At 40.5% G+C, this 14,387-nt stretch overlaps 1 protein-coding gene across 1 annotated transcript in view; it reads left to right on the top strand.

The window, feature by feature from the left end:
* Nucleotides 1-14,387, top strand: part of LOC122797710 — a 297,965-nt gene that overhangs the window by 125,621 nt on the left and 157,957 nt on the right. The window contains exon 3 of the mRNA XM_044066244.1: nucleotides 4,688-5,026. Within this exon, the coding sequence (XP_043922179.1) occupies nucleotides 4,688-5,026 (339 nt within the window). The remainder of the gene's footprint in view (nucleotides 1-4,687; nucleotides 5,027-14,387) is intronic.

Raw genomic sequence — 14,387 nt, 5'->3', positions numbered from 1 at the left:
CCACCATAATGTGGTACATAAACTAGGAGGACACCAGGCCATACCCCTGTGCTGGCTGGCAGTGATACCTTGGGAGTTAGCTTCTGGCATACTACAAGAGCAGACCATAGTGGTAGACAAGCTAAGCAGATCCTGGGCAGATCCTCATGAGTGGAGACGCAATGCATAGGCCTCCCAGGAGGTTCCCAGATGTGGGGAACACACCAAGTAGATCTATTCACCTTCTTCCACAACAGATGACTAAACAGACCCCTGCAAGCATGCCTGGGAAACATGTGCTCTTTCATTCCTGTGGCTGGGGTGTTCCTTTATGCATTTTCACTCTTTCCAGTGATCTCCAGTTTATTTCTGAAGATTGGGCAAGTCTCTCCAGGAATCAGTTTAGTGGCTCACTTTTGACCTAAGGAAAAATTGGTTGTCCCTTATGGAATTGACCAGGGGCAATTACTAGAAGCTTTCTCACAGATTGGATATATTCACACTGGACAAGTGGAGTAAGATACACCCCATGGTCAAACCACTGCAACTGACTGCCTGGGTGATTCATTTTTGATGACTTCCACTTTCAAGAAGATGTGCCGCAGGTACTGAAGGAGGCAAGAAATCCTGTCTCCCTATTGAAATATTGGCACGTAAAATGCTGAGTGACGAGAAGCTGAAAAAAAAAACAGAGAAACGGCAGAAGAGAGAATCTCAAAACTCGCTGTTCTCCTTAAAACTTCTTTTTGCTTCCCCCCACATTGGGGCAACCCCCAACATCCCCCAGACTTATGTATACCAACTCAGAGATCACCATACCTCTGGGAAAAGGGAATATTCCAAGAAGTGGCATCACAGACTTAACACATACAAGTCCAATTTTTTGGCCATTCGGTCTCAGTGTTTCAGGACTCACTGTAATGGGTCCCAACATTTCAAGTGGTTACCAGAAAGGCTGCTACTTGAAAATCATATATTAGCACATGGAAGACATTTTTGAGTTGGTGTCTAGCCAATACCCAGAGACCCAGCAAGGATTTTGGACCACTGATGCTTAAATATTTTTGTGACTTACTATCCTGAGCCTCTATAAAGGTACGTCTTGTAGCCATTTCTGCATGTCTGTCCATGGATCCCCCTCTCACCTTTCTGTTTATTGTTAAAGAGTTTCTAAGACGTGTTTTACACTTGAGATGAAATTGTAGATGGGTCCTCATCCTTGGGATCACAAATTTGTGTTAGAAATGCAGACTGTCACCATTCAAACCAGCTTGTCAGGTATATTTAAGATTCATTACCTGGAAAACTGCTGCTGCTATTACTCTTACAGTTGCAAGAACAGTATCTGAATTGCAAGTTCTCCTGGCGGTAGAATCCTGACCGGATTTCCATAAAGAGTCACTCTTGCACAAATCCCTCTTTTATGCCTAAGGTGGTCTCAGAGTTCACATTAAATCAAGTCATCAATCTCCCTGTTTTCTATCTAGAACCAAAACACAAGGGAGAAAACACTCTATAAACTCTGGATGTGTGTAGCCAACTTTGGGTACTGTCGTGACAGAAGTAAGTCCTTTAGGAAAGCTAACCAACTCTTTGTCTCCTTTTCTAGGAATAAAAAAAATCACCCACGTTTAAACAACCTGTTTATAGATGGTTGGCCCCTGCTATTGTGTTTTATTATTCCCACCATCTAATCTAGGCAATATTAATGCACATTCTATTAGAGCTTTAGCTTCTGTGATGGTGTACTGGAATAGGATGGAATCTAGAAGTATTCTACAGGCAGCAACCTGGTCCTCTATCCATACATTTGCACAGTACTACAAGCTGGATTTCTTTTCCAGGTCCACAGCTAGATTTGCTTGGACCATTCTCCAGGGACTCCTGGACCCTTATCCTTTCCTCCTCCAGGTTGTATAAGCTATCTAGTCTACCCATAGGTTACTGCAGCAGTCTGAGTAATGGACATAGTACAGATGTTCAAATTCTCCACTGCTGCATTAGTTGCACCCAAGCATCATACATTTTTGTTGTGGGTTGTGTGTATGTATTTGTTTGTATGTGCACATGTGTGTGTTTTTATATATATATATATATATATATATATATATATATATATATATATATATATATATATATATATAATATGGGTTTACTTTGTTTCGTTGAATCTCATTTCACTTAGTTTTTTTAAACCTCAACCACTCCACTTCGTTGAAAACACAAATTATTGTAAACTCGTTTCACTGAATCTCATTTCACTGAACTGCAGTTAGTATGTATGGCACTGTGTAGAATACTGTAAGGCAAATAAAAGGTATATGCCCTTTTTTCCACTGTAGTGCGATCCTGGAGTCAGTATATATAGTTGGGGGTGTGGGGGCACAGGCCCCCACCTTGTTTGCCTTATACTGTATTTTACCAAAAACTTCAAAACAATACATTTTAAACAATAGACATGCATAGTTGCAACAGCAATGACTGACTCTGTCCAGAAGACAATATATACTCAAACTAAGTAGGGGGCTGTGACCCCCACACCCCCCTAACTATATATATACTAACTCCAGGATTGCACTACAGCGGGGAAAAGGGCATATACCTTTTACTTGCCTTACAGTACTCTACACAGTGCCATATATACTAACTGCAGTTCAGTGAAATGAGATTCAGTGAAATGAGTTTCCAGTAATTTGTGTTTTCAGCGAAGTGGTTGGGGTGAAATGAAATTCAGTGAAATAAGATTAGATGAAACAAAGTAGACCCCCCCCCCCACACACACACACACACACATATGTATATATATTGTATGGTTATATATATTTATATTGTATATATTTTAATGGTTGCTCAGAAGGACTTTGTCATTTTTCTTTAGGGTCAAAAATGTCCTGAAGATTTTTAGTTACACTGGCTGGTTATATAACTCTCCAAAAGGGATTAGCCTATAATCAGCCAAAGTGACAGTATGGAACGGGGAATTAAAGTTTTCGGAAGCCCCTTAGTTGTTGTATCCTTGGCAGGATACATCCCGTAGACTACTGCAGTAGTGAAGAACTTGAATATCTACAGTTGTAGGCAAGTGTAATTTACACAACTATACTTTCACCATTTCCAATATTCACATACATACAGACGCACCTGACCCATACACCTGTACAAGGAGTTCTGTATCATCTGTTTGCTCCTCAGTCTTACAAACCCAAGAAACATTTTGTATCAGCTCTGTTTTTCAATCCAAATGGATGCTGTATTGTCACAGACCTGTTATTCAGTATCCCATATTTGTATGTAACATTTTCTTTTCCCAGAGTTATTATCCATCCACATGGACCTACCTTCACTTGTTACTCTGTATTATACTTGTATTACTCACCTGGGCTCACCTGCACCATCTTGTATGACAGGTGCAGCCTTCATCATTATAGATGCATTTAAATTATTGTACATAACTGATCTTTTTCTTAACTGCATAGACAGATATGAGTCCATCTGTATCTCCAATAGATTTCTCTTAACAGTCTAGTCTTAAAAGATACATTCTGCTTCCCAAATGCCTTCTCCAATGCCACATATTTTAAGTGTCATTCTCTGTCACATGACAGCTTCAAGACTTCAAACACTGATGACATATTGGTTCAGTACAGAATTTGTAGACATTTTGGGAGTAGTAACCCTTGCAAGATATTGAGTGAATGGTAGCACAGTTATTTCAGTAATGTTTGTGCTGATTTTTCACATTGTAGAGGTGAGCTTTGGATTTACCAGCATCATGTAGTCCTTTCCAAACCTAGTATGTACTACAAGAGACCGCAGTCTTGCAGATAGAGCTAGGTTTTCAATTCCACCTTGATTGGGGTCATATCCCAAGCACTGCAACTTTTGCTGGCCTCTATTCTACCAGAGTCACTGGCTTTGCTTGTGGGAGTAATCTCACTGGATGTTTTGTATCTGGCATCTTGCTTCTCCTACGATGAAGGGCTGTTGCTTGTGATAAGTGTGCTAAGAGATGGTTGATTCATAGTAGACTTTACTGCCTCTAAAACTGTTTTAGATGAGAACCTTAAATGGTAGTCCATTAAGCACCTGTTTTCTCCTTTTTTGGCAGTATGTTCCTCCCTTTCAGACTTCACATACCTAAATATGCATCCATCAATCTGCAGTAAGTCTTGTTATATGTTTGGGAGTGTCATCTTTTTAGCTATGTACCCCACTCAGTACCTCTCCTCTAGAAAGGAGAACATTTTAGATGGTTGCCCTTCACTCTAAGCTTACCATACCTCTCAACTATTCAGAATTTCACAGCAGGTCCAAAATTTTTCCTCATATTTTTGGTCTGTCCCCCATCAAATTTAGGGTTTTCTGACACATTGAGGACAGACATTTGAAGTTCAGATTCCAAATACTTCAGAAAGTGCATGCTAAGTCAAATGTTTTGTAAGAGCAATATCTAAATCTTACTCTGATTTTGGGTCTTTGTCCCCTCGTTATTTCTGGCTTTATCCAGACTTCTTGTACAAGAAAGTTGAGAGTTATGAGTATAGTCCATCCCCAGATCACCAGTGTTGCAGATGGATGCCTTTACCATGTAATGGATGGGCTGCCATTTGTTCATTTTATTTATTTAAGGGAAATGCATAAGTACAAGTTAAGCTGCAGTGCAGAGCTATTTGTTCTACTTATTTTGCTTTATTCTTATGTTTCCTAGAAAGATGTTTTTAATTTGGAGAAATACATTAAACACGAATTTGCAGACTTGCACCAGTTTCTCCTAGACAAGGAACAACAACTCATCCAGCAGCTGAAGAATGACGAAGCAAATACTCTAAAACAGATGGAAGGAAATCTCGAGTGCATTAAACAAGAGATCGTTACCTACCTTGTGACAGACTCTGATGGCAACTTGGAGGACAAGATTAAAGAAGAGGACAGCCTGAAAATAATGGAAGAAAATGTTAAATCTATTGAAAGTGATGCTCTGGCCATTAAGGGCATTAGTCACAGCAACGTGGAGATCAGACAACCAGAACCTGTTGGCTTGCTAACAGTAAGCATATTTTTTATTTCTGCTTTTATTTTCTTGTTTTAGAAAGTGGAATAATGTGACAGCTGGGATAAAAAGCATTATTGATTTTTTTTAATTATTTCTTGATTTTGTTGGCCAGTCAGAGCCCATTGTGAATGGAGGTTTAAAGAGATAAGCTCCAGTATGTTAATATATCATCATCAGCCCCCTTTTTCCCATTTTTCTACATGGGGATGGGATATCATGTTAACTGTTGCCAACTCTCTCAATTCAATGCCACACTCCTCCCTTCTTCAACACTCATGCCTGTCACAGATCTTCTTTCACACAATCCATTCACCTCTCTGCTGGACATCCTCCCTTCCTCTTACCTTCTTCCTATCTGTCCCAAATCTTCCTCACCAGATTGTCTTCTGCTTTTCTACAGATGTGCCCAAACCACCGTAATCTGTTCTCTTTGATCTTTTCTGCAATTGTAGCTATGTTGGCTTCTGCTCTTATGTCCTCATTTCTTGGTCTGTCCCACAATGTGCATCCTACCACCTTTCTCAGCCACTTCATTTCCATCAACTCTAGCTTCTTCAGCTGTTCTGCCTTTACTGCTCAAGTTTCTGTATGGTACAGTAGCACTGGTCACACCACTGTCTTGTACACCTTAATTTTTAGCTTCTTTGGCATTCTTTTGTCATAGGCTACACCTGATACTCTATGCCAGTTGGCTGCAGCCCCTCTGTTACTAGCTTTGACCTCTTCATTCAGACTACCCTTCTCTTCAACCACCCCACCCAGATACTTGAAGCTGTTTACCTGTTTCACTATCTTCCCTTCTGTCTCTGTTCTCATCTTCTTCTGATTTTCCCAATTTGCTGCCATTACCATCTTGTCTACACTTAGTTTCATCCCATGTGCCTTCAGATTTGCATTCCATTCTCTTATCCTTTGCTGAAGTTCAAGCTCAAGAGTCTGCCTGAACTGCCACATCATCTGCATACAGCAGCTTTGTTGTTCTGTCCCCTTAAACCTGTTTGCTAATGTAGTCCATCATCAGTATGAACAGCAGTGGGCTCAGAGCTGAACCCTGGTGTACACCCACTCCCACTGGGAACCCCTCTCTGAGGCCGAACACTGTTCGCACCTAAGTCATTGGGTCCTTGTACATAGCCTGCACTAATTCTACCATTTTTTCTGGGACTTCAAAACACCACAGTACTGCCCAGATCAGCTTTTTTGGGACCTTGTCATATGCTTGCTCCAAGTCTTGGAATGCCCATTCGGACTCTCTCCTCATCTCTAACTTCTTCTCAAGTATCTGTCTCACTGCAAACATCGGGTCAGGTGTACTGCATCCTGATTTGAATCCGAACTGATCATCTCCCATCTTACATTCTATTTCTCTGCATATCTATTTATAAATCACCATCTCCAGAACTTTCATACAGTGTGATAGGAGTTTGATGCCTCTGTACCACCCACAGTTGTGGATGCCCCGTTTGTTCTTGTACACTGGCACAAGTATGATTATTCTCCAGTCATCTGGGATACGTCTTTCTCTCCATACTGCTATTAGTACCCTCAGGAGCCATTTCTCCCATCTCACCCAGCATCTTTATCATATCTGCTGTGACCTCATCTGACCCTGCTGCTTTCCATGACTTTATCTTCTTTAGCGCTGTTCTTACTTCTTCTAGGGTAGGCTCCTCTTCTTCTCTCATCGTAGGCTGTTTCTGGGGCAGTACAGCTTCTGTGGGGTTTTTCTTCATTCAGAAGCTGCTGGAAATGTTCCTTCCATCTGCCTTTGATGTCCTGTGGACTGGTGAGCAGCTTGTTTCTGGCATCCCTTATGAAGGGTGTCGACTATCTTTATCTTTCTGTCTTTGCCTTGCAGCCTGATATAGCTTCTTTGTGCCCCTTACTGAGTCACTTTCCTGAAGTTGGTAGAGTGCTTCCAATGCCCTATTCTTTGCTATTGCAACTTCTTTCTTAGCTTCTTTGTTAGCCAACCAATAATCCTTCCTAGCCTGGTCAGTCTTTTCTGTCTACCACTTCTTCCTGCACTCCTCCTTTCTTTTGATGACTTCCTGGACTTCTGCTTTCCACCACCAGCTTTCCTTATGTACCTTATTTCCATACTCGGCTTGGCCACATATCTTTTCTGTTGTCCTAACACATGCTATTTTAGGCAGTGCTATTCTTGTTCATCTCCACCTATTTCCTCCTCTTCTTAGGGTGCTAGAGCCCTGAGTAATTCCTTGAACTGTTGTAATGTGTCTCCAGTCAACTTCCAAGTTTTTAGCCTGATCTCTGTTGACTTTAGAGCCTTTTCTGACTACTGCCTGCAGCTGATTGTAGCAACTAGTGGTTTATGCTGTGGGCCGACTGTTTCAGAGGAAGTCTACCTGAGTTGCATGTTGGCTGCTGGGTTATGTACTGTCGTGATCTCTTTTTCTGAACCATGTGTTGGCTACTATCAAGCCATTTGCCAGACAGAAGTCTAGAATGACTTCTCCTTCTTTATTCCTGTTGCCCCACCCATGAGGACCCAGGCAGTCCTCATATCCTGTTCTGTCTGTCCTGATATGTGCATTCAAGTCAGCCATTATGAACACTAGTTCATGTTGTCCTGTTTTATCTAGTAGGTCCTACAACTAGTGTCTGAATGCACTCTTTTCCTCATTTTTACAACCCTGCTGTGGGGCGTAGGCTGAGGTTATGAATACCGCCCTCTCATTACACTGGAGTCGGATTCCCATGAGTCTGGCATTAATTCTGATGATATCCCTCACTGCCTTCTGAAGCCTCTCTCTCACCACAATTCCTGCACCATTTCTAGCCTGTCCCCCACTTGAGTAGTAGAGTCTGGATCCCAAGCCAAGTGGTTTTGCTGCACTTCCCTACCATCTCATCTCTTGGATACATAGGATGTCCACCCTCTTCTGTATCATCATAGCATCCACTCCCAAGCTGCATCCTGTCAGTGAACCTAGCAATTATCAGTTTATGTTTGGCAGGTTGGTTAGTTTTACGTCCATCTTTTGCTCAACAGAGCTATCCAATGTAACCCAGGCTGGGCAGCTAGACATCGGCCAGCCAGTAGCTTATTGACCCAAGGCTGCTGGGCTTTATGGTGGTCACACACTGGCCAGTAGAAGCAAATATACCCCTCTTACCATTAGCAAGGGTCCCTGCCGTGAATCAAAATAGGCCTGATCCTCAACCCACTTATCACCGGTAACTAGCCATGCCCATTTTTGGTGACATTAGTCAACATGAATGAATCACCTAGAGCCATATTTTATACCGATGAGTGGCTAGCCCAGCCACAGCATGCTGTCCGTGTTCTCCTATCTTGAGGATACTGCGCACCACAGTAGATTCCCAAAGTAGTTGTTGCCCACAGCTCCATTCATTGATGAGTTTGAGATGGAAACACTCAGCATGTTTTTCAGATATGGGTGAAACCCCACGGAGCTACAGAGAGAACATGCAAACTCCAATCTGGCATTGATCGGAGGTCAGGATTGAACCTTTTACCTTGTCCATGAGAGGCGAAGCCCTTAACCATTAAGGCACCTGGTCTCATCTGTTATTACAACACAATAAAAAGATCCAAAAAATAGATGGAAATTAGTGATGCAGTTCTACACTTAATGTTTTTTGTTACTCCTTAGTGATGCAACAATACATAACACTTTTCAGTCAATAGTAAATCCTTAGTTAGAAAAAGCAAGTAGCTTTGTTGTCAGATGTGCAGGATGGAGAAATCTTGCTTGGAAAAGGATATGTTTCCCAGTTCTGACAGTAGTGTATGGAGGTATGCAGACACTGTATCAGTACTAATTTGCTATAGTGTCATAGACTGTTCTAAGCTGAAATGCACCTAGAATAAGGTTAAGATTACCATGAATAGAGAGAGTATGAGCTACATTTGAGTGGGTTTCACTTTGGATGGTAGGAAGCAGTTACAGTTATAATGCCTCAGCATGGTAAGAACTTTCCTTAAGAAGTTTATAAAGGAACTTATATTTATCTTGTGATGAAGCAGGAGATTTTTCCATGTCTTGAAGTGGTGATGAAGTGTAAGTGACCGTTTGGTTCTTATAGTGCTGGGGTTGCAGAGAGGTTTCAAGTTCTGAGGAAGAGAGATGGACATCTGTCAGATTTGTGGGATACCCTAAAGGCTGTGTGATTATTTTTTTTTAAATTCAAACCAGTTATTAGTCATTTTGAGATAACCAATGGTATGTTGTAAGGGACTTGGTAGATATAAAATGGAGCTCCATGGTGTACCCCCTTAAGTTTACCAAAAGGTAGGAGTTTAGGTTAGCAGATTAATGAATAGTAGAATACTCATAACCGTACTGAGTCTAGAGTTTAGTGTTGGTAAGTTTTTGATACAATAAGGGAAGACAAATTTAGCACTGAATTTGGATATAGCTATGTTAATATGGTGGACAAATGTGTGAGCTGAGGTGAAGATGAACCCCTAGCAGTGTGAAGATGGAGACTATTTTCGGTTTGGTATGATTATTATTTTAGTTTGTAGAGCTGCGGCAGTGGGGATTGAGGTTTGGTGGCCAGGGTGGAAGAGTTGCAAATCTAGTTTTGAACTTAGGTGAATGCATTGTGGTTTGCATTTTTATTTTTGTAGTGCTACTGAATGTAAAAAAAGGGATGTTATCTGCATATTGTATGCCTTTAGTTGGATGACAGAATTTAACTATGTCTGTGATGGATGCGATACACAGTAGTAGCCTAGGAAAGAAGCTGTGGGCACACCTAGTTGTACAGGCCAGTTCAGGGCTTTTGTTAAGTCTGTAATGATGGCACATGTTAAGCTGTTGTCAGTTAAGTTGTACTTTAACTTGATACAAAAAGATAAGAGATGCTGTTTTTAATACCATGACCAGGGCAAAAGCCTTGCCGACAGTCTGAGAAGTATTACTGTAGTAAGCTGTTTTAGTAATTGATGCTGTGTGCACATTTTAATGATTACTAAAGGATTAAAGGACTGTGGTAGGTTAGTATTGATGAAGCTTTGTTGAGGGGCTTCCTTTATACAGTGGCTTTTTTCCATTATAATCTTATTTTAATGTACATTTCCAAAGGAAAATAAAAACAAAATAACAGGGTGCATCCAAGATTATCCAAGTGCAACTAACTCTGGGCAAAACTGCAATCCAAATTGTACCTTGCTACAGATCCCCCCCACTATGTCCCTGGATTTCCAGTCCTCTTTTCTTGATATACTGGAAAATATTAGAGTTCAACCAAACACCCTAATAATGGGCAATTTCAACTAACCCAACATTAACTGGAAAAACGACTCTTGTACCAACTCCTTTGCTCAACACTTTCTGGAATTCATAAATTCCAATCCCCTGTCTCAACTGTTCCACGCCCCCCCGCTAGGGGCAACAATATCTTGGACCTAGTCATTACCTACATGAGTAACCGCTGTTCCACACCTGAGGTCAACTCCTCGTTGGTCAGATCCGACCATAAACTAATCACTGTAAAAGTTGTAGACTCCAAATCCAACTTCAAACCATTGGCAATTGGAGTACCACAGGGTTCAGTCCTGGGTCCTCTCCTGTTTGGTATCTATTTCTCTTAAGTACCAGCTAACACAGATGGTCTCTGGCTAATGAAGCTCGCAGATGACTGTAAACCTGGAGACATACTTGAGTCCCCAAATGATGTTGACATCCTACAGCAGGGCCTCACTGAGACAGATGCCTGTTGTCAGAGCCATGGCCTCAAACTCAATGCCAAAAAGTGCATTATCATCCCCTTTCGTAAAAACTTTGTACCCATGAACTACCACATAGGCGACAGTCTACTTAACACCAAAAGTGTGATAAGAGACCTTGGGACCCAGGTGGACAGTAGTCTCTCCTTTGACAATCACATCGCCACAGTGGTCAGAAAATCCTTCTACGTGGCACATCTCATCATGAAAGAGTTATCAACTAGGAAGAAAGAGGTCATTGTTGCCCTCTACTCATCACTCCATTAGACCCATCATAGAGTACAATGCCCTTTTTGGAATGTACCTCACAAGACCTCTACAACAGCTGGAAAGGCCGAAGTACCTCACAAAGAAGATAGCCAGCCTCCAACATGTACCCTATGCTGACAGTCTCCAAAAACTGCAGCTTTACGCCGTATCATATTGCCTACTCCGAGGTGATCACTGCCTAACATACAAAGTTAAACCCAGAGCTGTTGGATATGCTTCACCTAAAGAAATTTCAATCACTCTGAGCTACATGCTGTAGGGACCTAAACCTTGTCACCACATTAAACAGAACATGCTGGAGGGATAGATTCCTCTCCCAGAGACTTCCCATACTCTAGAACAATCTACCCATCTATATCGAACAAAGTTCCTCATTAGCACTCTTCAAGAAATGTCTTGAGTGGATGGGAAATAAGAAATTCACCCTGGTGGTCAGTTCTGTGGCTCTGCTTGACAGGGGCACAGGAAAATAACTTTCTTGGGTGGTGAAAGCCAGGGAACCTTGTTGGCTAGGCTTACATAGGCCCTTGGGCCAGTAGCTTAGTACCTATCTATGAACCTATAAAATGAGAAGTGTAATTCAGATAGACTTATATTACTTTTATTAATTTGATACAAGTTCCATTGGCAATAAATGTAGATACACTGTTGAGTCCATCACTTAAACTTGGATAACTCAGGCACTGAATTAACTCTCCATTTCCCAGGTATGAAACACTTTATCACTGAAGCTAAACAGTTTGATTTCATCCATCCTGAGGGAATCCATCCTTAGGGAATATTTCTAATTTTGTCAAACAGCAATGTAGTATAGGTAAAGTTGATACAGTAGGGGTAAATCTGAAATTTCTTTGTACAGTTGTGGTTATCCATTTTATATTTATTCTTACAAAAACAATGTGAGGACAGTTCTATCAACATGCATTAAAGCAGCATCATAACTTAAGCATCAAACAAAATATCAGTTGGTAGAGCAATGAATTATGTCTAAAAACTTGTACCGAACTGATGCAGTCCTAATAGAGTCATGAATATTACAAATGTTATTTAATGCTCTCTTCCTCTTGGATTTTAAAGCAATCTTTCATTTTATTTTACCAGGATAAGTAGAATTAAAATGCATCTTGTGAGACAATTTGTATGTCACAGGTGTTTCTTTTTAACTAGAATGTCTTATCTTCCATTGGCCTTGTTAGCAGTTGAAAAGGCTTCCTGTATTTTATGAACCAAAGTTAGAATAAGCTCCCCTCTAGGAGTATTACTGTCACAGAGTTCAGCCAAAATTATTTGGGGAAGCTGTGGAATTATGCATCTAAGTGTAGAGAAAAGGTGTTATTGTATGTTTCTATTGAATGTTTACATATATTAGTAAAGGTAAAATTGACTTGATGTATGAAAAGTAATATTGAATTAAGGTACATTCTTGATCTTTAAAGTAGTAACTAGATAATCTGAGTTGAAGTAATATTTTTAATAACTTTATAAATTGGTTTAACTAGATATTGATAGTTCCTCAGTATTTATGAAGGCTACAGATTTGTAGCTTTTAGTATCCTCCCCCAGAGAAGGAGGAATTTGACATTGCCCATGGAATCCTTTGTGTAACTGCCTCCTGTTAGAAATTCATGAATAACAAATTTCATTTGATTATGCCATATATTGAGGAAGTGTGACATTTTGCAGTCAGAATATGATTAAAGGCAATATAATCATCTAAACTATATTAAGTCCTCCCAGTAATGAATGCTTCTCCTAATTAATAATGCACACCTCTCCTAATTAATATGTTCATAGGTTGGTACTAGGGTATCAGCCCTAGGGCCTATACAAGCCTAGCCATAACAATTCCCTGGCTATTTCTTCCCACACTATTTACTTCCCTGGACCCCTATCTAGCAGGGCGACTGACGTGATCCCCAGGGTGAATTTCCTTTCTCCCATCCAATCGTCAAGATTCCTTTTGAAGAGGGCCAAAGAGGCACTCTGCTTGACATGTATGGGCAGTCTATTCCTGTGTCTGGGAAGTCTCTGGGTCAGGAACCTATTTTCATTTTTCTCAAGCAATGTATTCAAAGACCAATGAAATAGTGAACCAAGTAGCTGAATGCACTGGACTTCATCAGAATACAACAAAACCACAGTTCAAAACATTTAAATACTCGAACAGTTGACGTACAAATTGATCAATTAAAAATCAATTAATTAAATTGTTAAAACAAATAAAAAACAAAAAAATGTTTTAAACTGTGTTGCTTTTGTATTCTGATGAAGTCCATTGACGAAAGCGGATATTAAACTACTGATTACGCTATTACCTTTGTGCTTTTCATCTCGCATTCAGCTTGTGATATTATTTACTTGGTTCACTTGGTTTTTTGTGCTTCGTATTTCATTGTTTTTTTCTTGCACCATGTCTGAAGTGGGAGATGATGAACTTTTAAACCTCACAGTACACCCAACGCCGACTTCGGCAGCAACTTCTTTGTGTGAGCTGTTAACGGTTACATTATTGGATATACAGAGTTCGTTAAAGATTTTGGTTTCGAGGGCCAACCAGAATGAACGCACCAACGTGGCGAGACAACGTACCGATGAGGCATCGAGTCCGAACTCGTCTTTTCTTGAATTCGATACTGTCATTGAAGCAGGGGACAAGCGTGAGAGGGATTATTGCCGGGTTGCGGCGTCTGTTTCACGGGAAAAGTCTACTTTGGATCATTATTCTGGTTGCAAATCAGTACAAACATTTCTGGATGGAGTGCGAAACCCATTTGGACAGGCAGGTAAAGAACATCGAGGATTTAATTACAACGAGGTTAACAACAAACGTAATTTTCTAGTGAGGCTCTTGAAAAGACATCGCTCACTAGATTTAGAAAATTGTTATTTTAAGCATTGTATTGATTTGGGGATAGTCCCAAAGGGACTTAGATTTTTTAAATGTCCCAATGGGGTCACTGTCACTTCACCATTTTTCAGGATATTAGTTAATTTTTTCAATACAGCTGGAATTAACTTTTTAAATTTACTCATTGAAAACAACATTGAAAAAATGGGTGAATTAAAGGTTGAAATAACACAGGTGGAAAGTGAACTAAAAGATCTGTTGGGTTTACACAAATCAGGGGAATTATTCACAGCATTGCATGACGAGTTGGAACAACATACGGCTGAGGTAACTAGCCGAAAACGGGCTAAATTAACCCGTGATACAACGGCTTATGACAATGGTTCTGCTTATAATAATTTTGCCAACAGAAGTAGCTACACGGCACAGAAAGGCGATATGAATCGCCGAAAGGTCTTTAACCAGTGGGGTACTGGGACTCACATTAACACTACCAACGGGTCTAACGAACCTAT

Source organism: Protopterus annectens, chromosome 3.part1 (assembly GCF_019279795.1).
Source record: "Protopterus annectens isolate FY-2018-M chromosome 3.part1, PAN1.0, whole genome shotgun sequence".
In the NCBI taxonomy this organism is placed as follows: Eukaryota; Metazoa; Chordata; order Ceratodontiformes; family Protopteridae; genus Protopterus; species Protopterus annectens.
Note: the sequence above shows the minus strand (reverse complement) of the source record. Positions and strands in the feature narration are given on the sequence as shown.